Source organism: Mobula birostris, chromosome 19 (assembly GCF_030028105.1).
Source record: "Mobula birostris isolate sMobBir1 chromosome 19, sMobBir1.hap1, whole genome shotgun sequence".
NCBI classification, from domain to species: Eukaryota; Metazoa; Chordata; class Chondrichthyes; order Myliobatiformes; family Myliobatidae; genus Mobula; species Mobula birostris.
Window position 1 is genome coordinate 40,902,610 of NC_092388.1, and position 27,983 is coordinate 40,930,592.

Genomic DNA, 27,983 nt, shown 5'->3' on the forward strand with positions numbered 1-27,983 from the left:
CTATTACACTCGGGGAAATTTGCGGGCAAAACGTTGGGGAAGACAAAGCGTTAAGATGGCATTTCACAGATGTTACTTCTTACTCTTGACATGCATGCTTAAGTATTGCCTGAATCAGCGTTCCACTTGGCAGTACATTAAGAAACAAATTCCAGCCGACGGGAACGGTGATGTAATCCTCGCCCGTTATCTCTAAAGTAAACCGGGATCTTTCTCCAAACACGGGCAGTGAAAAATATATCCAAAAATCTAGCCCTAGGAGATAAGATGTAAATCTAATGAATATAAATTGCGGCAATGTGTGGGAATTCGCTACCCGCACGAATAGTGAAAACTTAATAAATTAGCTTGACTCCGGGGAAAGAGGCTGGGACTACCCGTCCCATTCTGTAAGAAGTCGATGTGAAATGGACAGAGAAAATTCTGTTTTAAACACAAGGTCAGGCATGAACTGCTGGCAGTGTTTCTCTGCTCGATCGAGCGAGGCTGAGGACGGGAGGAGGAATGCAGAGCCTGAGCATTTGTCACGTCAGTGTCTCGCTGTAACAAAGCGGTGGCAGCGAGAAGGAAGAGGCGGAGTCAGTAGCTTGGGGTTGGTAACTGGGGCGAGTGGCAGCGGCGGTCCGAGTGTCTGCGGAACGGTGGAGCAGCCTGCCCATTGTGTTAGAGCGGAGCCTGATTCACTGGCGCAGTCTGCAAGCTGAGCGAAGGATATCGTTAGCTTTCGTCTGTATTCTTCCACCCAAGGACTTGGAGGCGCAGCGATTGTAATAAGGCGGTGTGCTTCCTCTGGCCATTTTACAGTAATTGGCTCTTTTGCGGGGTTTCAGAGACTGGGATTTGCTCCCCCTCGGTAAGTGAAGCCAATGCAGAATGTATGCCAGCGGTTCGTTGAGGTGACCTTAGCGCTAACCCAGTCCCCCGGGCCATCCCATCGAGTTTGTCCCATCTTCCCTTTCCCTGCTTCTGAGGTTTCAGTCCCATCTTGGAATATTGAAAAAATACTTCTGTAAGGATATAAGAATACAAGTAACAAAATGGACGGATTGTCAAAAAGGAATGAGAAGTTGGAAGTGCCAGAGGAGGAAGAAGTCGATCCGAGAATCCAGGTAATCGTTTTTGTAAAATCTTTATTTAATTATAGATTTTCAGATTTGTTCTGCATGGTAACATTGAAAAACACTGAAGTTAGTTTGAAGGTTTTATACAACATCCGAATGATAAATTCAGGTCATTCAGGGTTGGGAATTCTTTGTGTGATTTACCCAAACCTCTCTCCCAGGGTTCTGATGTACAGTAAGTTTCCTCTATGATGATTTACCGTGAACCCAATGTTGCAGCCTATGGTAATGCCTCTACTCTACTGCAGAGAAAACTCATTATTACCACCCCCCCATTACAGTCAATATGAAGACCTGCACCACACCTATGGTGACCCCTTTTTAAAATTTAGAGGAAAAATCCCTGTAATGCTTATTTGCTGTAACCTAGAGTCTTGAAATCTAAGGCCTGTACCGGAAATATAGTCATCCCCACTTGACCTGTGATGATCCCCATGTTACGTCGCCCCAATATTACAATCTATAATAATACTTATAGTCTATAATAACCCTATTATAATCTAAAAAAGCACTGTACGGTAAATGTTTGCACTATTTGCTGTAAAACATCATATCCTACAGTAAGGCTCATACTACATATTTCCCTCCTATTATAATCCACAGTAAATGCCTCTAGAGTCTAAGTATACCGTACCGTAAGACCTTACTCTGTCATGTAGTAATCTTGGGTTAGATTTAGGTTCCTTTAATATCAGAGAATGTATACGGTATACAACCTGAAATTCGTACTCTTCACAGACACCTACTAAATGAGAGACCCCATAGAGTGAATGATAGAACATCAAAGCCCTGAAAACCCTCTTCCTGCCCTTTGCAGAAGTAGCAGCATAAACATCGACTCATGCCAGCAAAAACACTGACCTCCCCCCCCGCACTATCTTGTTACATCATCTCCGATGACCCTTGTATTATTTACCGTAAAGCTCAATATTACAATTCACAATAGGACACAAAGCAAAGGAGGATAGAAAATTGAAATCCTACACTTATAGAATCCCTCTTATGATAAGACCACCTCTATTATGATTTATACTGGACAGGACTTATTGTATGGACTGTAATTACAGAATGCAATCTACAAGAAATCCCATGTAATATGATTTATAACCAATATTTCAACCTAGCATATTTCTAATATTCCATCCAGTAGCCCTAATTATGTTCTATTATAAAACCACATTTTATGATTTACATCATTAATCCATCACATTAAATGATTTATAGTAATAACATCTCACTAACCTACAGTACAACCCTCATATTCATTTAATCCAGAAATCCTCCTTCATATAGAAAAACTTCATTTTATATTGTACAGCAAAACCTATATTATAATCTCCGATAAGCATCATATTATTACAGTACAGTTCCATTACTAGTTCACCTGTGTTATAAAATGTTCAATAAACCTTGCATGATAAACTACAACGTTTGCCAGTTGTAATCCAAAACACGGCTTCCATAATATTATTCAAAATCTTCTGTACTGTAATGGTCAATAGGTCTCCTTGCATTATCTTATTCTAGAAGACCTGTTTTGTTATCCATAAGAAGCAAATAGGAATCCAAATTGTAGGTTGGCCTTGATTGCAAGAGCATATGAATATCAGAATGAATGTACCTTGTCATATAGGGCTTTGGTGATAGTACATCAGGAAAATTTCTTATAGACCTGGAGATCCAGGGAAGGGTATACTTGCAATATAGGCCAGACAGTGAAGGTTCATCAGATTGATTCCTGGGTTAGTGGGTTGGCTGTGGGAGCAGTGGTTAAGCAGATTGGGCTGATACACTAATGCGGGTAGAAGAATTGAAATTAATCTTGTGAAAGCACACACAGTTCTGTTGGACTTGATAGAGAAGATCAAAGGATGTTCCCTTCATTGGACTGTGTACAATGAGGGGTCATAGACTCAAAATAAGAGGATAACCATTCAAAACAGAAATGATAAATTCTCTACCCAAGAAGACAATGGAGGCTCCGTCACTGAGTATGTACAGTACAAAAAAGGGACAGATTTGTTAATACTAAGGGTACAAGTGGACATGAAGTTAGTGCTAGAATGTGGCTGTGATCTCATTGAGTGACAAAGCAGGAATAATGGGCCTAAGGCCTACTTTTGATTTTATTTCTTCTCTTGTTGTCAGCAAGGTCTTTGAGTTATGGTCTGCAGTAAAAGATATGCGCTACGATAATGTTCCTGATATTATTACCTTTATTAAAAATGGGATCTCACGGACACTTTAGATTTGGTCATTTGTTGGAATTGAGTTCTCTTTATTTATTTCACCAGGCTGTATGTATTTTGCAAATTAATACAGAATTTAAGTACTAAGCAACACACACACAATGCTGGAGAAACTCAGGAGGCCAGGCAGCATCTATGGAAAAGAGTAAACAGTTGAGGTTTCAGGCCAAGACCCTTCTTCAGGAGCCTGAGTCCTGCTGAAGGGTCTTAGCAGGAAACGTTGACTGTTTACTCTTTTCCATAGATGCTGCCTGGCCCTCTGAGGTCCTCCAGCATTTTGTGTGTGTTGCTCTGTTATTGTCCTGTTGGCCAGCTGACTGATCGTCTTTGCCTAATTTTGTTAACCTTTGCTTCTTTTTAATCAGTCCTTTTATCTATTAACTATTTGAGCATTTGGCTGCCTTTATCAAAGTTTTATACATTGTCCATGTGGATATTATTTTTCTTTCATTTTGATTAAATGTGAATTTTAGAGAATCTCTAAGTCACTGTTCTTCGTGGTTATTCACATGAGAACACATCCACACTATCACGTTGCTGTAATATTGCTTTCTGCTGTTACTTACCTTCAGTCCGAACTGGAGAAGCTAGCAGTGAGTGGCCAATTTAAAATAAACTCAAAGTCATATTTAATTTATCATTATTTGTCATACTTGAGTATGTGGCATACTTGACTTTGAGTTTCTTTTTAATCAGACATGTTCTGCTAGCCGTTCTGCTATGAATTGCGCTTGAAGTAAATTGCAGCAGAAAATGACGATACAGCTACTATGGTCCTCACGTCGATAAACATGAAGTACACAAACTTGCAGGAGATAATCTGTGATAAGTGGGTGAGGCAGCCCTTGACTATTTCCTGAATTTAGACCAAACGTTCCTCATGTAAAATCAACCTCCCTTTTGTAAACACTGGGCATCTTGCAGTTTGGAGGGGACTTCCATTATTTATGTGCTGTTTTGTTTTTAGAAAATTCTGTTCCCTTTGTGGCTTTGCTCAATATTTTTCATGCAGAACTTGAAGATACTGCTTGTTTAGAAGTCTGGAATTTAAAAAGTTGGTATTATTTAATTATCATGTTCCCTTTCAATTTGGAAGGATCAGAATCGGGTTCAATATTACTAGCATATGTTGTGAAATATGCTGTTTTGTGGCAGAGTTCACAAAGCAATCCTGTTTTCCATTAATTTTCCCTGTAGTCTGTTCTCCTTCAACTTCCTCCAGATTTTATAGTTTTCCAATGCACACTTTACATTGACAAATTAAACTATCAACCCATACATGTCTGTGCTGTGCGAGAAAGACAGAGTACTGAAGGGTACAAGTAGGTGTAATCTCCTCATAAAACCAGAGATCAGGACTGAACATGTGTGACAGTCCTGCTAGCTGCACCAGAGTTCTGATGAAGAGTCACAACCTGAAACAGTGACCATCCATTTCTGTTCCTCCTGATCCACGTTGTTCCTCCAGCATTTTGTGTGCTGCTCCAGGTTTCCAGCACTGGTAGTCTCCCATTTTTGTACTGAACATAAAGATATTGCCTTTTTTAGAAAAGGCAACTAATTCACAGTGTAAATCAAAAAAAAAAGGAAGTTAAAAAACAATGACAGAAAAAAATGGAAGCACTCAGTGAGTTAGAAAATATCTGTGGTAAAAGAAACTTTAGGTCCAGGACCCTTTGTCGGAACTGGGAAAGAGGAGAAAGACAACTTTCAGTAAAAAGTGAACCTGAATCAGAATCAAGTATATTAAGTAGTTGAGTAAGTAGTGTGGAAATAAAAATAAAAAAGTTGTGAGGTACTGTTCATGGGTCCAATGTCCATTCAGAGATCTGATGGCAGAGGGGAAGAAGCTGTTTCTGAATCACTGAGTGTGTGCCTTCAGGCTCCTGTAACATCTTCCTGACGGTAGCAATGAGAACAGTGCATGTCCTGGGTGATGGATGCCACCTTTTAGAGAGATCATTCCTTGAAGATGTCCTGGGTACTACAGAGGCTAGTGCCCACGATGGGGCTAAGGTTACAACCCTGCAGCTGATTTTGAGCCTATGCAGTGGCCCTTTCCCCCCATACCAGACAGTGATGCAGCCAATTAGAAAGCTCAGTTAGAAAGGTTATGATGACTAACCACTTCCCATCTTATTGGACATTCCCATGCAATCATCTGCCTTTTGTCTGTTTGCTTCCCAACTTCCAGAGAGACTCCAGCAGTCTTTCCAGATGAAGCAGTGAATCACTTGCATTTCCGATCTGTGTTCACAATGTGGTCTACTCTACATTGGAGAAATGAAATGCAGTTTTAGTTACCACAGCAATGCAATAAACTTAAGGTTCAATACACACAAAATGCTGGAGGAACTCAAAGGCAGGTTTGCTGTTGTGTTCTGGGGCAGCGGGCTGAGGGTAGCAGACACCAACAGAATCAACAAACTCATCCGTAAGGTCAGTGATGTTGTGGGGATGGAACTGGACTCTCTCACGGTGGTGTCTGAAAAGAGGATGCTGTCTAAGTTGCATGCCATCTTGGTCAATGTTCCCATCCATTAAATAATGTACTGGGTGGGCACAGGAGTACATTCAGCCAGAGACTCATTCCACCGAGATGCAGCACAGAGCATCATAGGAAGTCATTCCTGCCTGTGGCCATCAAACTTTACAACTCCTCCCCTGGAGGGTCAGACACCCTGGGCCAATAGGCTGGTCCTGGACTTACTTCATAATTTACTGGCATAATTTACATATTACTATTTAACTATTTATGGTTCTATTACTATTTATTATTTATGGTGCAACTGTAACGAAAACCAGTTTCCCCCAGGATCAATAAAGTATGACTATGACTATGACTATGATTATCTAAAATGGGAAATAAACAGTTGACATTTGGGGCCAAGACCTTTTCAGGGCCTTGGTCTGAAACATTAACTGTTTCTTTCAGAATAAAGCTTACTGTCACTGACATAAGTCATTTCACCTCATTAGATGCTGCCTGACTTGCTGAGTTCTTCCAGAATTTTGTGTGTTGCTAAAGATTTCAAATATAAGCAGAGCCTCTTGTGTCTCTGATAGACTTGGAGTTGTCTACCACTTTCCCCATCCCACGCCCACACTGACTTCTTTGTCTGTGGCCTCCGCTTCTGTTTGGAAGACACCACCTTGCCTCACATCTGGATTTTTTTTTTGCAATTCTTGATTAAATATTTTCTAATTTTATGTAATTCTCTCTTTCTGTATCAGAACTGACTATTTCTGCCTGTCATAATTTTGGCTCAGTTTTTCATTTTCTGGATTTAAAATCTGATCACACTGGGTGTGTTCCACGGTCTTGCCATTAACAACATGGTACACAAACAAAGAAGCTTAATGTGCTTGTAATTGCAGCCATTAACTCAATTGGACTCACCCTCTTCGGAGATATTCCCTTTGTTCTACCCATCCTTCCACTCCTTGTACTGAAAAATAACTTGTTTTTCTGACAAAGGGACATAACATATTAACTGATTCTCTTTCCTCATCTGCTCCATGCCCTGCTGAGCATATTCTGTTTTAAATTCATTTCATTAACATATTTCAGGAGTATTGTCATCCTGACCAGATCTGCCTATACCTCCAGTTTCACACTAAAACGTTCCCTGAGGTGTAGTGTTTTTAATGGTGAGTGATTGGGCAATGTTAATGTTCAAAGGAAGCCTGGGTGCGCTTGGGCATAAGTCACTTAAAATCAATGAAATTCATTGGCAATCACTATGATTACAATCTGTTAAAACAGTCGCTTCCCAGTCTGTACCTGACCCGTAGTGCTGACACGTAAATGGTTAACAGAAGGAAGAAAGCACCTATCAATGTGCTTAAAGAACAAGACTGCTGAATGTGTAATCATATGGAGACAATGATCACATGGTTGCTCTTACAAATTAATGTTATTCATGATGCTTAAACATTAAAACATTGTGTTTTGCCATTTATTTAATTGGAACACAACTGAAATATGTTCAATATTTGTTTTTAATTGTTATTTCTGAAATCCTTGCAATTAAATGGCACCATTTCAGAAAGTATAACTGCAGCGTAATGTTTGATATTTTCTTGATGCTGTTCAGTTTGATGAAATCTGCTTTTAGTGCAGATGTTGAGTGATGTGAAAGTCTTAAGTATCAAGATGAGTGAAAAACATTTTAAAATTTGATTGTCAACAGCTGAGGAATTAGGAAATGGGTTTTCACGTCTGGGAAACAAATAAAACTACAGATGGTGGAATCTAAAACAAGATATTGCTGGGAAGGTTCTGCTAGTCAGGCAGCAAATGTGTGAAAGAGGAACAGTTAACTTTTTAGATCCATTTCTGTTTTTGAAATTTCACACATGGCCCCAATCATTCTATGTGAAATGAACGTTTACAGTATAATGTCCCAGGAATAACATTCTGTGGATCATTCAAAACACCATTCTGCTGCCATTTTATCCAGTGTTGGCTTTTTCAAAAAATTGTTGTTTGCAACTCTCTGCTCTTTTTAATGCAGTTTTGGGGCAGCCCACAGTCAGTCTCATCAGCCTGTTTCACAATTATAGCTGATCTCCATCCCAGCCATCTTGAATTTGCGATGTTAAAACAAATGACTAACAAAATCGAAACACCTTTGATGGAGTTCCTTGCTTTCCTTCATGATTTTTGTTTCATACTGTAATGGCACTGACCTGAATTTCAATGTTTCTTTGCATTTTATGCTATTTTTCTTGTCTTTGTCAAGCATATGTAATGATTGACCATCTGTCACATGGGTTATATTTGAAAGATGCATACTCCTAGTTTATGCAAATTTGAGTAGCTTCTGCTGTGTTCCTGTTGTTGAACTTGACAGTGCTCTGTAGCTTTGTAAGAAACAATTGGTTTTTGCTTTGCCATGAATCGTATAGACAGCTTTCGTTAAAGAGTTTGGATAAGTCTCTCTCCACTGTAATACTGCTGGATGCACTAAGGTGTGTTTTTTTTGAAGTGTGCAAAGCTACTAATGCAAATTTCGTGGTGACTATTGTTGAGCAGTGGTTCATTATCTGTAATTTTTTATAAAAATAGAAAAAAGTTAGCTTTTTTTTATCACATGTACATTGTAATATCAAAACATACAGTGAAATGCGTTGCTTTCTGTCAACAACCAACGCATCCGATGACAGGTTGGTGAATCCCGCAAGAGTTGCCATGCTTTTGGTGTCAAAATAGTGTCGCCTTAGTTTATTAATCTGAACCTGTACATCGTGGACTGTGGGAGGAAACCAGAGCAACTGGAGGAAACTCATGTGGTTGCAGGGTGAACATACAGACTCCTTACAGACAACGGCAGGAAATGAATCCTAATCAATCTCGCTGATCGATTTATACTTTATACTTTATACTTTATTGTTGCCAAACAATTGATACTAGAACGTACAATCATCACAGCGATATTTGATTCTGCGCTTCCTGCTCCCTGGATTACAAATCAATAGTAAATATTAAAAATATAAATTATAAATCATAAATAGAAAATAGAAAAATGGAAAGTAAAGTAGTGCAAAAAAACTGAGAGGCAGGTCAGAATATTTGGAGGGTACGGCCCAGATCCGGGTCAGGATCCGTTCAGCAGTCTTATAGTTGGAAAGAAGCTGTTCCCAAATCTGGCCGTACGAGATTTTACAGATCGCACTGTGATGCATTGTGCTAACTGCGATGCTGCCATGTAGCCATAGTCTAAAGATGTAACACAGTTCTGGGACAATAGATTATAGTCTGGAACTGTTAGGTTTTTACAATAAAGGATTACAGAAACATGGTTGCCAGAGTCAGCAGAATTAATTCTTAAGTTAATTGATGGCTCTCTGGGCAACTCCAGCATTTGTATCCCTTCCTATAGTTTCTTGACACAATGGATCAGCAAGTTTGCTGATGATACAAAGATTGGAGGTGGAGTAGACAGTGAGGAAGGTTTTCAGAGCCTGCAGAGGGACTTGGACCAGCTGGAAAAATGGACTGAAAAATGGCAGATGGAGTTTAATACTGACAAGTGTGAGGTATTGCACGTTGGAAGGACAAACCAAGGTAGAACATACAGGGTTAATGGTAAGGCACTGAGGAGTGCAGTGGAACAGAGGGATCTGGGAATACAGATACAAAATTCCCTAAAAGTGTCGTCACAGGTAGATAGGGTCATAAAGAGAGCTTTTGGTACATTGGCCTTTATTAATCGTAGTATTGAGTATACGAGCTGGAATGTTATGATGAGGTTGTATAAGGCATTGGTGAGGCCGAATCTGGAGTATTGTGTTCAGTTTTGGTCACCAAATTACAGGAAGGATATAAATAAGGTTGAAAGAGTGCAGAGAAGGTTTACAAGGATGTTGCCGGGACTTGAGAAACTCAGTTACAGAGGAAGGTTGAATAGGTTAGAACTTTATTCCCTGGAGCGTAGAAGAATGAGGGGAGATTTGATAGAGGTATATAAAATTATGAGGGGTATAGATAGAGTGAATGCAAGCAGGCTTTTTCCACTGAGGCAAGGGGAGAAAAAAACCAGAGGACATGGGTTAAGGGTGAGGGGGGAAAAGTTTAAAGGGAACATTAGGGGGGGCTTCTTCACACAGAGAGTGGTGGGAGTATGGAATGAGCTGCCAGACGAGGTGGTAAATGCGGGTTCTTTTTTAACATTTAAGAATAAATTGGACAGATACATGGATGGGAGGTGTATGGAGGGATATGGTCCGTGTGCAGGTCAGTGGGACTAGGCAGAAAATGGTTCGGCACAGCCAAGAAGGGCCAAAGGGACTGTTTCTGTGTTGTAGTTTCTATGGTTCTATGGTTCTATGGTTCTATGTCTGTTAACATTGTACTCAGGCAGATGGTCTATTCCTGAGATTCATTCCTACTCTATTTGGATATGGGACCCCAAATCCTAAGAACATTCTACAGGGGCACAATTGAGAGCATCCTGACTGGCTGCATCACTGCCTGGTATGGGAACTGTACTTCCCTCAATCGCAAGACTCTGCAGAGAGTGGTACGGACAGCCCAGCACACCTGTAGATGTGAACTTCCCACTATTCAGGACATTTACAAAGACAGATGTGTAAAAAAGGCCCGAAGGATCACTGGGGACCTGAGTCATCCCAACCACAAACTGCTCCAGCTGCTGCCATCTGGGAAACGGTACCACAGCATAAAAGCCAGGACCAACGGGCTCCGGGACAGCTTCTTCCACCAGGCCATCAGACTGCTTAATTCATGCTGACACAACTGTATTTCTATGTTATATTGACTGTCCTGTTGTACATACTATTTATTATAAATTGCTATAAATTCCACATTGCACATTTAGACAGAGATGTAACATAAAGATTTTTACTCCTCATGTATATGAAGGATATAAGTAATGAAGTCAATTCAGTTCAACTTTCAACTGTATGTTTTTGTACGGTTAGAGTTGGTGAATCGTGGGAATGCTATGTTGACGCTGGAAGTGTGGCAACACTTACAGGCTTTTAGCGCAACCCTCACCGATTTGATTCGATGCAAACAGCACATTTCACTGTATGCTTCGATGTTTCATAGTATCTATGACAAAGAAGGCTAATCTTTAATCTTCACAATCCGTGGCTCTAGTGCATTGTGTTAGTGATAATGGAATGATTGCGTCAGAAGGATGTTCTTGTTGCAGAAGATAGGAAGTTGATGCAATCTTGAAGCCATTGTAAACTTAGTACAAATCTTGTAGTGTGTATGTTAAATCTTTAGAAGGTGTGATTTTTCAATTCAATTTAATTGTCATTTAACCATATATGAATACTCATGAATACAGCCAAACAAGGCAGTGTTGCCATTGGGTCAAGGTGAAAAGACACATTACCAGCAGTCTCACAGAGTAAGCACACACAAGATCACAGTCATGTGATAAAGAGTCCCGAGGCCCATCTGCCACCCCCACTGCGATGCTGTGCCTTGATGCAAACAAGTCAACAGACCCATGTAGATCATCAGTAAAAGTACAATGATGCAGAATATCATATCAATGACTGACATGATCTGTCAACTGGCCCCTGACACCCGCTAGGTGACACCTTGGCTTTGAGGCCCAGTCTTTGCCCCGACACCCGACTCCCGCTAGGCGAATCCAGGCTGTAAGGCCCGGTCCTTGCATATACAAGCACACATAGAATATTACTTAAAACACAACCAGACAAATATATAGTCCAGACTCCTCAATCCATTTAAGATCTTCAGTCACCACATCTGCTCTATTCCGCCCCCCGGCAAGCGATCCCGTAGCTTGAGGCCCGTATCGACTGACTGCTGCTATAAAACCTGCACTCAACCACAACAGAGCTAGACTTCAGCCAAGCGAAACCCCAGGAGGGCAGCTCCGACTCCGTTTTAGGCACTTTGCCACACTGTCTCCAGTGAAGCACAACAGGGCCGTCCCCTCACTCCGGGCAGCTGCAAACAGGCAACACTGTGGCTTCTGGCTTAGCCGTCACTGTGACCGAGGACTAGGCCCCCTCCATCTGCCCCTGCTCACGTGCAATGAATCAGTAAATCGAACTTGCAGCATATAAAATTAACAATGTCCAAAGGGAAGCAACCATGATGGCCACTCGCTACTTAACTGTAAGCCTCTATCAACTCAGGCAGCAGCACGTTGTGCAGCTCCTTCATTATCTCCGCCAGCGAGCAACTTGCTGATGGTGCAGACCTGCAGCCCTTTGAGTTCTCAATGAATAGCAGTAACTTGCGGTCATTAGATATACGTTTAAGTAGAATAGTAGCACCTTTTGTTGACCCCGTATTTTATGTGCAATCTCAATCTGTGAAGAAGTTGTCTACAAGAAGGGTCAGAGCCGTTTCTGTTTCCTGAGGAGACTGAGGTCCTTTAACATCTGTCGGACGATGCTGAGGATGTTCTCTGAGTCTGTGGTGGCCAGTGCTATCATGTTTGCTGTTGTGTGCTGGGGCGGCAGGCTGAGGGTAGCAGACACCAACAGAATCAACAAATTCATTCGTAAGGCCAGTGATGTTGTGGGGATGGAAATGGACTCTCTGACGGTGGTGTCTGAAAAGAGGATGCTGTCCAAGTTGCATGCCATCTTGGACAATGTCTCCCATCCACTACATAATGTACTGGTTGGGCACAGGAGTACATTCAGCCAGAGACTCATTCCACCGAGATGCAACACTGAGCATCACAGGAAGTCATTCCTGCCTGTGGCCATCAAACTTTACAACTCCTCCCTTGGAGGGTCAGACACTCTGAGCCAATAGGCTGGTCCTGGACTTATTTCCATCTGGCATAATTTACATATTATTATTTAATTAGTTATGGTTTTATATTGCTATATTTATACTCTATTCGTGGTTGGTGCAACTGTAACGAAACCCAGTTTCCCTCGGGATCAATAAAATATGTCTATCTATCTATCTTTCTATCTATCTATCTAAGTTGCCTCAGAAGCTTAGAACCTCAGAAGGTTATCATCTCAGAAGATTGAGATTATCCCTCAATTACAGGAGTGTTGACATTCTTGGATTTGAGCATTGTTTGTTATGAAAATGGTTCCAGAATTCTGAAAAGTATAGTATTATTGTAAGGAAATGTCTTCTGTTTGGATTCATAGTCAAAATGCAGGGAAACTAGTCCTTCAACCCACAGTAATTTTTGATCTTTTTGCAGTAACTACTCTATTCTATTGATTTGAAGGTGGCCTTGCTAACTGGAGTCTGGACATTTAATATTCCTTCCAAGGGTTCTCTGTTGAAGTCACTATGATAGGCATGATCCTATGATCTCTACTTAAAATAGCAAAAGTCACATTTGGCAACAAGATATCTCCATCAGACAGCATATAGACTGTTGATTGGTTGTTTCCCCTGCTTTTCGCTGCTTGTGCAATATAGCACAGATGAACTTGTAACAGGTTCCACTGTACAGTGAAATACACAGTCATTGCAGTTTTTCATATGTAAAAATTAATTGTAAGTGATAATGTCAGGCTGCTTTTTTGGATTTCAGTTTGGCATTCAGCACTATTGTCCACCGTGATCTTGGTGAACAAACTCCTACTCCTCTGTCTAAATACAGCACTCTGCAGATGGACGTTGGGCTTCCTAACCAACAGATCTCAGATAGTCAGGATGCACGACCACTTCTCCCTCCCCATTATCACCAGGGCTGTGTTCTGAGCCCATTGCTGGACACTCTGTTCACACATCACTACGTGGCCACACATCCGAGCAATCACACTGTCAAGTTCACCAATGATATGACCGTGGTGGGGCTCATCACCAAAAATGATGAGACGGCCTACAGAGAAGAGGTGGAAGAGCATGAGGCCTGATGCCAGGCAAATAACCTCTTCCTTAATGTCAACAAGACAAAGGAGATGGTTATTGACTTCAGGAGAATTTGCGTCACTCCCACACCCTTTACATCGGCGGTACAGCAGTGGAAACTGCAGAGTTTTAAACTCCCGTGAGTGAACATCACACACAACATCTCATGGTCCAGAACACATCCTACACAGTCAAGGAAGTTCACCAATGCCTCTGCCTTCTGAGGACGATGAACTTTGCACGCCCATACCTCCATCAGTATACAAGTGTGCAGAAGAGAGCATCCTGGCAAGCTGTGTCACTACTTGGATGGAAACTTCACTGAGGCAGACAGGAAAGCTGTACGGTGGCTAGTCAAGACTGCCTAATGTGTCATTGGCAACAGCCTACCTGCCTTCAAAGATATATAATCAAAAACAGTAACAGGATGAAGGATACTACCCACTCTGCCCATGGACTGTTTGTCCCACTACCGTGTGGGAGGAGTCTACAAAGCACCCACACCAGGACCATCAGACTCAAAAACCGTTACCTTCCCCAAGCAGAACAGCCGATCAACCACTCCACACACTAGACCCACCACTATTCTGCTACTTCCCGTCAGTCACCTTATGGACAGTCGAGCATCACTTTATGGACATGCAATAAATCTATGTATATATGTAAGCTATCCTATGTATTTATATGTTTTGAATTTTTTAAAATTATTATTGTGTTCTTTATGCCTTTTGTGTTTTTTGTTGTGCTGTGTTGGATCGGAGTAACAATTATTTCCTTCTCCTTAACACTTGCGTGAAGGAAATGATGTTAAAACAATTTTGAATTTTAATTCTTGAATTTAATGTTTTATAAATATCAGAATTCTTCTCTGTAATTATGCGATTGGAGTGATTTATTTTATTTTGTTAATAATATCTAACCTTGTCCTTGCCCTTTAAGTATGTGAAGCCACTTTTCCAGCAGGATAGGACTGAGGATGGTTCAGAATGGATAGAGTTAAACAGGTCTTGGCTATCGTAACAGGATGTTGATGTCTTCTCCTTAAACAGTTCTTTGGGATTATGAGAATGTATAATAAGTAGGAGCAGGGGTGGACTATATGGTCCTTTTGACTATGTTCTGCAATTCATCAAGATCACTGTTGATGTTGCACTTCATTGCAGAGCTAACGAAGCACTGTTGTGTGAGGTGGTGTACTGTATCCACACAGTGTCTCTATATCCTCTCGATGTTCACAAAACCATTCCAGATGCTTCTCCCACACATTCAGTGGTCCTGTGTGATAGATATTCATTGCCCTGGGCCAGGAGGCCTCTTGTCTTTTGGCCCGGCTTGGCTTTCTAAACAGCAGCAGTTGGCACTAGTAAATATCAAAGTGTTTTTGAATGTTAAACATCCAAATAATATTCTTTGTTTAGCTTTTGGTCATAAATTGGAGCCAGTCTACAGATCTTAATGTAACTGGCAAGCAGTAATCAGTCTGAAATTAAAAATACAGCTTTGCAAACTGGTGCTGTCTATAGAACAGCAGATTCACTGGCTCCACAGCTCCTGGGCTTTGCTGCTCAAGAGGTGTAGTGCAAGTGAATGGGTTATTTAATTTGGCTTGTTTCAAACTAGACAATGCTGGCTGAGTTATTGAATTTAAGGGAGCTTGCAGACCAGATGGATAATATCACTTAGCATATCAGTAGCTGTGTTCCCTTAAGTTTGTTATAGCTGGGGGGAGGCATTGGTAGTGGGGACAAGTTCCCACTACCTATTAAATGCTCCCAATTGTGTGCACCTCAAATAGCCTCTGACAACCCAAGTCCAGTTCCTAGCCTTCATGTGTGGCTTAGCTACTAAGCCCAGATGAATGATTTCTACTGATAAGAGAAGGGGAAAAGATGAGATAGTGGTGCCTTAAGACAAGTCACTTCGGGCAGATGTGGCTTATGATCTGTGTTTGGCAGCTCATTTAGGAGATGAAAAACTCTGTTCTCAAACCTCTGCTGCTGTGCAGCTATACCCAGTCATGGGGAAGGCTTCGGGAGTAAACCCTGAGCACAAATCCAGAGCTGGCCATCCTACATTGAGTTCAATGTTGACTGGTAAAACCTGCATCACCAAACTGTATCGGTCTCTGCCATATTTTTGGATTTATCAGCTGCATGGAGAAGGGGACTTTGCTGTATGGGCAATATTGTACTGCTCTCCATATCCTACTGCTCTGGCTTGCATATCACTTAGACAGCTGGGATGCAATATACATGGTTAACCATGACCAACAGAGGGTCTGTGATCAATAGCTGATTTGTTAATCGTTGGAAGGATTGTGTACTCAGAGAGTCAGCTTCACATCATTAATTGTGGGTACCTGGGATCTCTGTCTCCAGAATTTATTAGACCATTTGTGTTAAAAGCTATCTGAAAAGATAATATGTGTGTGAAGTCACCCAAATTACAGACAAATAATATAAATTAAGAGAGCAGTTTAGGCTTATTAGGAATGGTCCAGGAACATAAAGAAGCATGACAGAAACATGGGGTGACTTGGAATCCATTCCTCTGCCTCCAGCTTCATGTGAAGGATGGCTGTTTTCTACTGTAGCTCATGGGAATGTCTTTTTATCTTCCAGGAATTGTCCCTGTGTTTTGGAATTCATTTGTATTTTAGAAATGGCTTGTAATTTGGAAATATTTTATAAGACAGAAATCCTTTGTGAGCTTTAAATGTGTTTTAAGAATGTTGTTTGGATTTAAATGTACATCACTGAAAATAAATTAATTGTGTTTAAACAACTTTGTACACTGGAAGCATCTCCTTCTTGGTAGGGAGGGGAACCGACCACTCAAATAGTGAGTGTTTGCAGCTAAACTCACCGTGGACGATAGACAGGAAAGTGAACTAGCTTTTGAAGATTGGGTATTTACAGTGAGGGTACTAATGGCTATTTATATCGGGTAGGGTTTAAGGTCTGCATTTGAGTTTAGAACTCTGCTGTCAACAAACCCAATAGCATCACATCTGGAGCAGACACTCCCAGGAGTCAGCGTTACAATATTTTTTAAGGTGGCTTAGAGCACATACTCGGATCTTTTCCTTTTTCCTCCTAGTAATCATTTCCCATGGCTGGGCTCAGAATAGACCATCTTTCTCAGGAGCCTTATGTTGGGCACGTCGATGACTTGGGTTGCTCCATGAAATGAACAAACTACCATTATTGCCACGATGTTGGTCTGGGAGAAGATGATAGTGTTAGTCCTCCCAGTGAATGTGGTAACAGCATTGATTTAGCTGAGGTAAATTGGGTGTCAGTGTATCCACATTGCCACAGCTAAAATATTAGGTGTGTTCAAAACTATGCACTGCCTTAAAGACCAAAATCAAACAGGGTCCTTAAAGAATATTCCACATTAGTATGACAATAAAGTAATATAACATACCTGTACATATACCAATTCACTTGTCCTTGGTCATCACTATTGAGATTAGCTCCTGTATCTTTTAAAATAAATTTTTAGTAATTTATAAAATGATTTTTTTCATTTTTTCCTCTGCTTGTTAATTCTTTACATATATGGTTTTTGTAGTCTTGAATATATATTTTTAAAAATTGCAATAAGTGTTCTGTAGAGTTGTATCTTAAAGCTGTGTATTGAATTGTTTATGATCCATCTGTTCCATGTAGATCCTTAGTCATCACACTCCACTCCAGGAACATGAATTCAACATTTAGACTGTCACTTCAGTAAGCACTGAAGGACTACTGCCTTATTGTGGATGAGACGTTAAACTAAGACCCATTGATCTCCTCAGTTGATTGGAGAAGATTCTGTGGTATAAGCTGGAGAATCCTAACCAATGTCCTGACCAGTACTTGTGCCTGAACAAGCTTCGCAGAACCAGACCCTCGAGTCATTTATGTCTTTGCTATTTATTCCACTTGACCAAACTGGTGGTTGTCTTTTCCCACAGTACAAAGTTGCGACCTTTGACAAGTATTCAATCATTTGCGATGTTCAGAGGCTGTGACGAACAGTGAAAGTAAATGGAAGCAAGACATAAAACAAAATAATTTCAAGATTTTGGAGCCAAGATTAATTGTAAACAAATTGGCCTTTATACTTTAGACTTCTGGAGCTAGCCTAATGAACAGAAAGCACAGATGCAATGGCTAATAATTAATTATCACCTGTTTTTTTTTCTCTCTTTCTCCGAGTTTTGCCAAAAATAGCAATCTGAGAAGTGAAAGAAAATAGCAATCAACCAATGTGTTCCAATCTTTAAATATCTGATGGCCTAAAATGGGGAATCTTATATTATGAATAAATTACAGAATGTAACCCCAGTCTCTGTATATCCATCTGTAGACTTCGCTACCTTGCATTTATTAGTGCATTTTTACCACTGTTTAAAGTTTAATTCCAATTCCCACTGTGTCCAGTCCTCATTTTCAAATTATTTTTAAACCACCTGATCATTGGCCTTTTACCTCATATTGCTTCGGCAGTTTAATACATTCCTGTCTGTTATGTTATGTCCCACTTACAGACTGCCAATGATAGATTACTGCATGGCCCATGGAGGTCATGTTGTAGGCTTTGAATGCAAAGTTTCTTTGTCTTTGTTCATAGAATATGTTCTACAGCAAAAGCACAATCCATATTTGCTTTTGTGAAACTAGACCATTTTGCACCATGTTCTTTTGAGGGCGTCAGTGACTTCTGTGTTTTAACCTTGGAGAAATCTTGATATGTTCCACATTGATTAAACAACCTATAAGAAAATAATGCACCATTCTGAAAGAAAATTATATGCTTTAGTTATTCACTGATCTGCTTATTTGTGCAGTGGAGTAATTGGATTAAATATTTTACCAGTTTATTTAATTATCTTGACTAGAACTTCTAATGAAAATATAGAGCTATTGAGGTAAGCTGGTTGCACAACTTAAATAGAATTAAATAGAATAGCTCTGCTTACATGAGTCTGACGAAGGGTACAGTGTAAGGGATGAAGGAACAATCACAAGAGAGACAGATGAACTCTGTCTGCTTCTTGTTTCTTTGGTAATTCAGTGTTGGACGCATTAGGAGGTTGTGGTGAGAAATGGATCTCATGAACCAGTGCAGCTGCACATCTGACAAGTATTAACATTCCAGAATTTGTTTTCATTTTTATTTTGAGCCAGTTAATATGAAATATTGCGTTTACAAATCCACAAAAGGCAGTGGTCAAATCCTGAAGCTAAGATCCTTCCATCTACAGCTGCAGATTTGCACTCCACCCAAAAATTCGATGCAGAAGATGGGGAACAGTCCTGGTGCAATAAGTTAGTTACTAGAAGGCAATGTACTAGACTGCAGGACAAAGTGATAATGGGTACGCTCCAGTGGCTCTCACTTGGTGGAATAAGAAAACTGTGCTCCTGACTGGCACGAAAATGATTGTAATTCAAATAAATCTGTGCTCCTAAGATACTGAGAACAATTTAATTTTAACGTCAGTGGATTGGGTTTCCAAGAGTTTGGAAAATCTGGATGAGCAAAGGATGTAGAGGTTGTCAGATTCACAAAAGAAGTTATTTTGTGTGTTGCTTGAACTTCCAGCATCTGCAGATTTTCTCGTGTTTGTATTTTTTGTATGTTGTGTGTTAGGAGGAGTCCAATGAGTGGGCACTTACTCAACTCCACTCATCCCCATCAACAAAGTTCTGAAGCAGGGATTCTCAAGCAAGGGGTGCGTGAACCCCAGGTTGGGAACGCCGGTTCTTAAGGGCCAACACTTGCATTTAATTGGACAACTCTGCTACCAGACTCTGCCCCACTCTCCCTAATGACCTCCCAGAGTGCCTCCTCCCCTGATCCCTAACCTCATCTGTTGAAGACTTCCCCTGCGATCTGGCCTTATGATCTCACTTTATGTGGCAGGAACTGTGACTGTAACATACAAGAGGTTTCATTATTATCAGACAGTGATTTGTGGAACCTTTTCTGTCCTTTTTTTTAATCATCTTTGCAACTTTTTGGTCCAGAATTTCTCTAACGCAGCTCAATATTTATGGTTTTTTTTTGTGGGGTACAGCACCGAATTTAATCAAAATCTTCCTTGTGTGTATGGTTCATGGGTAGTGTGCTTCCATGTCCTCTGTGTGTCTGCTGTTCATTCTGTTGGCTGCAGTGAGAAGTGTAGACAGAGTCCATGGAGGGGAGGATAGTGTTTAACTGTTCAGTTTCTTGGGCAGAGCAGTTGCTGTATTAATTGCGTGCTCAGTGTGTATTCCATGTGCACATGAAACCTGTGGGTGCCATTGGCCACTCACAGCTCTAAAGGCCTCATCTGGAGTGTTGAAGCTCATTCAGTGTTGATTATGGGGTTTAAATTTACCTCGTCAGCTGTCAAGGAATTCATAGCATTTATTGTTCTTTAGTGAAGGCATGCATTAACTAATTTTCTTAGTATCTGCTTCTACCCCCTTTCAAACTGCTGTTGATATCTATCTCTTCACCCACTTTGCCTGATCTCTGATTTCTTGTTCTATGATCCTGCCTCTGATTAAATCCCTTGGCTCAGTATCCTATCTTCGATCAAATCCTAGAACACCTACCCTATATGTGACAACATATCCCCAACTGAATTCTTCACCATCAACTGTGACATTTCCGCCCCCGCTATAACCTCCACACCTAACCTGACTTGTCTGACAGTCCCTGTTCTTCTCTCCCTGACATAACTAACTTCCTTGTCAAATTCCACAATATTGGAAGAAAGAACGTAATGCATGCAAGACCGCTTTTCTGAGCAACTACGCTCCATCCACCAGAAAAAGAGGGATCACCCAGTGGCCACCCATTTTAATTCCACTTCCTGTTCCCATTCTGACATGTTAGTCTTCTACTGTTGTGATGAGGCCACTCTCAGGTTGGAGGAGCAAAACCTTATATTCCCTCTGGGTAGCTACCAACCTGGTGACATAAACGTTGATTTCTCAAACTCCCAGTAGTGCCCTCCCCCCCACCTTCACCATTCCCCATTCCCATTTCCCTCTCTCACCTTATCTCCTTCCCTGCCACCACCTCCCTCTGATGCTCCTCCCCCTCATCTTTTTTCCATGCCCTTCTGTCCTCTCCTATCCAATTCCCCTTTCTCCAGCCATGTATCTCTTTCACCAATCAACTTCCCAGCACCCTCTTCCTCCAGCTTCACCTGTCTCTGTGTGTTTCTTCCTCCTTTCCCCCCACCTTCTAACTCTGACTCCTCGTCTTTCTTTTCCTCCAGTCCTCATGTAGGGTCTCGGCCCGCAACATCGACTGTTCTTCTTTCCATAGACGCCACCTGGCCTGCTGAGTTCCTCCAGTATTTTGCGTGTGTTGGTTGTAATGCATGCAAGGTCTGTTCTTTAGAAATTTGTTGACTCAAAGCTTGTTGGAGGTCCACGTCCTTACAATGCACACAGGTCTGCCGAGACAACTTGTAATTTCCTTCACCAAGCCGCTCAGGCACAACAGATTGTGCCTGAGTTTGAATCCATTCCAGGACCTATTAAGCTCTGCAAGCGCTTACAGCAAACACATGGGCCCCACTGCTTATGTGGGGGGGGGGTTATTTATTTCTTGCGACCATGGAACCATGAAGATTATGGAATTCTTGCCAAGTTTAATTGCAGGATTTCATTATCATTCCATAATGCCTGGCAGGTGGCCAGAACTAAATTAGAAAATGTGGGACGGCTATCGCTTCCCTTTGCTGGATGTGAGAGTCCAACTAGATTCCACTTTGCCAGTCAACCATGCTCAATGATTGCAGCTTCACACAAGTTTGATTGTCATTTGATGGCAGAACACCATGGAGCTCGATCAAACACCTCTTCACCTCAGTAGTCTCCATGAACCAGTGCTCCATTCTGAGGTAATAACTGCTATTAGTAATACAAATAATGGAATAGTAAAAAGGCACGACAAAGACCACAGGAACAGCACCGTATCTGGGACTGAACCATGACTTTGGCACCATGAGGATTAATATCACTCACAAAAGTTTCCATTACTATTGCAGAATTTGTGTACGTGATCTAATCTCAAGTTTCAGCATTGTGCAAGCCCTTGTGTTGTTTGTTCTTTTTTGGACGGTAACATTTTAAAAATTTGCAGGGCTCCCTTAGTGTCTCAGCCAATATCAATCCACAAATGTTGCACAAAATCGAATTATTTGGTCATAAGTTCATTGAGGCTTGTGGGATCTTATGATCCATAAAGCAACACGTGCAAAATGGTGGAGGAAGTCAGCAAGTCGGGCAGCAACTTTGGAGGAGGATTAATAGATGACATTTTGGGCCAAGGATGAAGTGTCCAGATGTAGGATCTTGATTCAAGCCCAAGGTGGTGATAAATCGGCATATAGGAGGGAGAATGGAAATCAGATTGAATGGAGCCACAACAACGTCTCACTCAATATCAGCAAAACCAAAGAGCTGATTACTGACTACATGGGGAAGAACCCGAAGGTCCATAGCCAGTCCTCATTAGGAGATCAGAGGCGAAGGCTTTAAATTCATTAACATATCAGAGGATTTGTTTTGGGATAAGTAAGAAGTGCCATCACAAATAAGGCAGAACAGCACTGCTACTTTCTTAGAAGGTTGCTTGGATGAAAATCTATAGATGGACATTGGAGAGTATCCTAACTGGCTACAAAATGGCCTGGTTTGCAAATAGCAATACCCAGATCATAGAACATCGAAATCTGCAGCACATTACAGGCCCCTTGGCCCACAGTGTTGTGCCGACCATGTAACCTACTCTAGAGACTGCTTAGAATTTCCCTAGCGCATAGCCCTCTATTTTTCTAAGCTCCATATAACAATTTAAGAGGCTTGTATCCGCTTCCACCATTGCCGGCAGTGCATTCCACACAATTACCCACCTCTGTGTGACAAACTTACCCCTGACATTCCCTCGGTACCTATTTCCAAGCACCTTAAAATTATGCCCCCTCGTGTTAGCCATTCCAGCCCTGGGAAAAAGCCTCTGACTATTCACACGATCAATGCCCCTCATCATCTTATACACCTCTATCAGGTCATCGCTCATCTTCCGTCGCCCCAAGGAGAAAAGGCCAAGTTCACTCAACCTATACTCATATGGTACGCCCTCCAATCCAGGCAATATTCTTGTAAATCTTCTCTGCACTCTCTCTATAGTATCCACATCCTTCCTGTAGTGAGGTGACTAGAACTGAGCACAGTACTCCAAGTGGGGTCTGACCAAGGTCTTATATAGCTGTAACATTACCTCACGGCTCTTGAATTCAATCCCACAGTTGATGAAGGCCAACACACCATATGCCTTCTTAACAACACTGTCAACCTGCTCAGCAGCTTTGAGTGTCCTATCGACATGGACCCCAAGCTCTCTCTGATCCTCCACACTGCCAAGAGTCTTACCATTAATATTATAATCAGTCTTCAAATTTGACCTACCAAAATGAACCACTTCACACTTATCTGGGTTGAAGTCCATCTCAGCCCAGTTCTACATCCACCGCTGTAACCTCTGGCAACCCTCCAGACTATCCACAACACCGCCAACCTTTGTGTCATCAGCAAACTTACTAACTCACCCTTCTACTTCTTCATCCAGGTCACTTATAAAAATCACGAAGAGGAGGGGTCCCAGCACAGATCCCTGCAGAACACCACCGGTCACCGGCCTCCATGCAGAATACAAACCATTTACAACCACCCTTTGCCTTCTGTGGGCAAGTCAGTTATAGATCCACAAAGCCAGGTCTCCTTAGATCCCATGCTTCCTTACTTCCTGAAGGAGCTTTGCATGGGGAACCTTATCAAGTGCCTTACTGAAATCCAAATGCACTAATCCATTGCTCTATCATCCATCAAATCCACTCTTTCATCAGCGTGTTTTGTTACATTCTCAGAGAATTCAATCAGGCTCGTAAGGCACGACCTGCGCTTGACAAAGCCATGCTGACTATCCCTAATCAGATTATGTCTCTCCAATTGCTCATAAGCCCTGCCTCTTAGGATCTTCTCCAACAACTTGCCCACCACTGAAGTCAGACTCACTGGTCTATAATTTCCTGGGTTTTCTCTACTCCGTTTCTTGAACAATCTACAAATTGATATTGAGAAATTGAAACATCTACAAAAAGTGATGGATACAACCCTATCTTTCACAGGCAAAACACCCCTTACCATGAAGCACAGTTACAAAGAGCATTGCCTCATGAAAGCAGCATCCATCAGCAAGGACCTCCACCATCCAGGCCATGCTCTCTTCTCGCTACTACTAACTTAGGTCCCACATCACCAGGTTCAGGAACAGTTATTCAAAGTTCAAAGTAAATTTTATATCAAAGTACATATATGCCATCCTGTGGGCACGTGGCCAAGTGGTTAAGGCATTGGACTAGCGACCTGAAGGTTGTGAGTTCGAGCCCCAGCCGAGGGAACGTGTTGTGTCCTTGAGCAAGGCACTTAATCACACATGGCTCTGTGATGACTGTATGGGTCCTAATGCCCTTCCCTTGGACAACATTGGTGTTGTGGAGAGGGGAGACTTGCAGCATGGGCAACTGCTGGTCTTCCATACAACCTTGTCCAGGCCTGTGCCCTGGAGAGTGAAGACTAACATCCATGGTCTTGCAAGACTAATGGATGCCTTTACTTTATATGTCATCATATGCAACCCCGAGCGTCATTTTCCTGCAGGCATACTCAGAAAATGTATAGAATAGTAACTATAACAAGATCAATGAAAGATCGACCAGAGTGCAGGAGACAACAAACTGTGCAAATGTAAATATAAATAAAGAGCAATAAATAATGAGAACATGAAATAACAAAATAAGAGTCCTTAAAGTGAGATCATTGGTTGTAGGAACATCTCAATGGATGGGGGAGTGAGTGAAGTTATCACCTTTTGTTTAAGAGCCTGATGATTATGGGGTGCTAAGTGCTCTTGAACCTGCTGGTGCAAGTCTTGTACCTGTTACTGATGGCAGCAGAGAAAAGGGCATGGCTTGTGTGGTGAGGATCTCCGATAATGGGTATTGCTTTCCTGTGACAGCGTTTCATGTAGATATGCTCAATGGGTGGGAGGGCTTTACCTGTGAAGTGCTGAGCCAAATCCACTACCTTTTGTAGGATTTTCCATTCAAAGGTGTTGCTGTTTTCCATACCAGGCCATGACTCTCCACTACACATCTATAGAAGTTTCTCAAGGTTTTAGATCTCATGCCGAATTTCCACAGACTCCAAAGGAAGTAGAGGCGCTGTCGAGTTTTCTTCGCAATTTCACTTGCGTGCTGGGTCTCTGAAATAGCAACACGCAGGAATTTAAAGTTGCTAACCCTGTCCACCTCCGACCCTCCAATAAGGACTGGCTCATGGACCTCCAATTTCCCTCTCCTGAAGTCTACAGTCAGGTCCATGGTCTTGCTGACACTGAGTGAGAAGTTGTTGTTATGACACCCCTCAGCCAAGTTTTCAATCTCTCTCCTAATCTCTTGATTCGGCCCACAACAGTGGTGTCATCAGCAAACTTGGATATAGTGTTGGAGCTGTGCCTGGCCACACAGTCATAGGTGTAAGATGAATAGAGCAGTAGAATAAGCACACAGCCCTGTGGTTCACCTTTACTGATGGAGATGTTTGCAATACAAACTGACTGGAGTCTACAGGTGAGGAAATCCAGGATCCAATTGCACAAGGAGGTACTGAGACCAAGGCCTTGGTGCTTATTGATTAGTCTTGAGGGGATGAGGTATTAAATGCTCAGCAGCAATCGATAAAGAACATCTTGATGTATGCATCTTGCAGTCTAGATGTTCCAGGGTTGGGTGAAGAGCCAGTGAAATGGCATCTGCTGTGGACCCCACAACCATCAGGGTCTTGAATCACCGTGGATAACTTCAAATCTGAACTGATTCCACAACCAGCAGTCAGTTCCAAGGACTCTACAAACTCATGTTTTTAGTATTACTTATTTATATACATTTTCGCATCACATATTTGTCCTTTGCACCTTGGTTGTTTGTCAGTCTTTCTTTATGTAATGTATAGTTTTCATCAATTCTATTGTATTGCTCTATTTTCCTGTAAATGTCTGTAAGAAAATGAATCATTTATGTCATGATATACAAATTCTGCTCTTAAATGTTTTTTAAAACACTTAGTTGGATGTGAAATTCTGGTGCTTCAAAGACTTGTGGTATCATATAAATTTTATTTATTTTCCTTGTTAATGAAAAACATTTCCATTTGGAAAAACTAGATCTTTCTTCAGCATTTCTATTGTTTGTAAAATACGCCAGGCTGCTTGAAATCTGTGCACTTAAAGTGAATGCTTAGCAGTTTAAGAGAACAATTTGCTGAAAGATTAGAATGTATTAGTTCTGTTCACTTTTGTCCCGTGCATTTGCATGAACTGCTTGCTTGATTTTGCTTTCAGAGTAATAATCTGACCTTTGTTGCCAACTTCTGATGCCTTCTCTTATGATAGGCTTTTTATGGACCACAAGTCCCGCAGGATTCTGTATTTTACCATTTACTGCATGTTGCTGCATACTTCTGTCAGTTTCCTATTGAATTAGAAACCCAGTATTCCAAAATTACATCCTCCTTAATTCAAGTGTTATCTAACTATTACATTTTTATAAACTCTGTATTCTCACCTAGCTACATTTACATTTACTCTTCAGGTTATTAACTCATTTCACTTTTAAATGCAAGTTGTTTTAGTCAAATAAGCTGCAGTAATGAAACCTGCAAATTGTTAACGGCACAATTCTTTTTAAATAACACTTGCTTGTAGAATCTTCTGTTATAGAATATCTGTTTGGCTGTGGACTTTCATTTACAAATGAGGCTAAGAGAAAGATGAATCAGCAATTTAGCTGCAGTAATCACTTTTCTAACTTCATTCCTGTGTGGTGTTATGATTTATACAGTGATTAATATCGTATAAATCATAATATTAGTCATTGTACATATCAATGAATATTATTAGGCCAGTGGACCATAGCAACAAAACTTACTAGTAAGATTCAAAGTGTTGTTAAGGATATGGTTTGGCAACTCCCAATTTTCCTTTCAACTGAAATTTATGAAGAGAGAAGTGGTGTGTGATAGTGTGATAGTGTGGCGCGTGGCCAAGTGGTTAAGGCGTTGGACTAGCGATCTGAAGGTCGTGAGTTTGAGCCCCAGCCGAGGCAGTGTGTTGTGTCCTTGTGCAAGGCATTTAACTACACACTGCTCCCGCTCCAGTCCATCCAGCTGAAAATGGGTACCGACAAATGCTGGGGGTTAACCTCGCGATAGACTGGCGTCCTATCTGGGGGGGTGGGGGGGGGAGTCGCGATAGACTGGCATCCTATCCGGGGGGGGGGGGGAGTGCCACGGAAACCAGCATAAGCACCGGCCTGATGAGCCTATAAGGCTCGGGACTGACTTTAACTTTAACTTAACTAAGTGGTGTGTGGTAACGTAATTGGTTACTTCTTGATTTAAGGTATAAATTTTGACATGTGGACAAAACTTTTAATTAGGTGGACTGGGTCAGGTTAAAGTGACATAGTGATGGTTAACCAGCTCTGTAACTTTCTCCACTTCCAGCCCAGCTGAGGTTGGAAGCTAGGCCAGTACCTTGCTATCTGAGCTTGGTGTGAAATGTCTGATGATCTGTTGCAAAGCAGTTTTACACCACTTAGAAATATAATTTTCAAGCCCATTTACTTCCCCTCACTCTTTGCTTTGCAATATTCTAATATTGGATGGAGAGTGATCTGGTCATCTAACTATTTTTGTATAATGTTTATTCATTAATTTTCCCAAATTATCCAAGAGGCTTTTAGAAATTAAACTCAAAATGATTAGCGAGTTATATAAAACTGATAGAATTGAATTGTGATTCAGCACATCACACTTGCAGTAATATGCATGATAGACTGAAAAAACACTTGTACATCTTGAACTATTAAAGTGGAATGTAAGAATTATATTTAGGTGCTGCTGTAGTCTGAGCATTTCCTCTGAGTTTTTACATTTTGTATTTCAGAGAGAGGACTCTCAATGATAGCATTATTAATAACTGGTTCAAGTTTTTGAGAAGAGTTAAAGTATCTTATGTTAAATGTTTAATTCTTTGATTTTGCCTACTCTGAGCTTTAAACAATTTCCCTAATTGTTTTCTAGGGGGAACTAGAGAAGCTGAACCAATCAACAGAGGCTATTAATCGTCAGGAAACTGAGCTAGAGGTAA

The 27,983-nt window shown here is 41.2% G+C and overlaps 1 protein-coding gene across 1 annotated transcript in view; it reads left to right on the forward strand.

Moving 5' to 3' along the window:
• The first annotated feature begins 567 nt into the window (after nt 1-567).
• The window catches only part of LOC140212547 (SH3 domain-binding protein 5-like), a 77,685-nt gene continuing 50,269 nt past the window's right edge, over nt 568-27,983 (forward strand). Inside the window, exons 1-2 of the mRNA XM_072283499.1 lie at nt 568-1,109; nt 27,917-27,979. Of these exons, the coding sequence (XP_072139600.1) occupies nt 1,038-1,109; nt 27,917-27,979 (135 nt within the window). The 5' untranslated portion in view covers nt 568-1,037. The remainder of the gene's footprint in view (nt 1,110-27,916; nt 27,980-27,983) is intronic.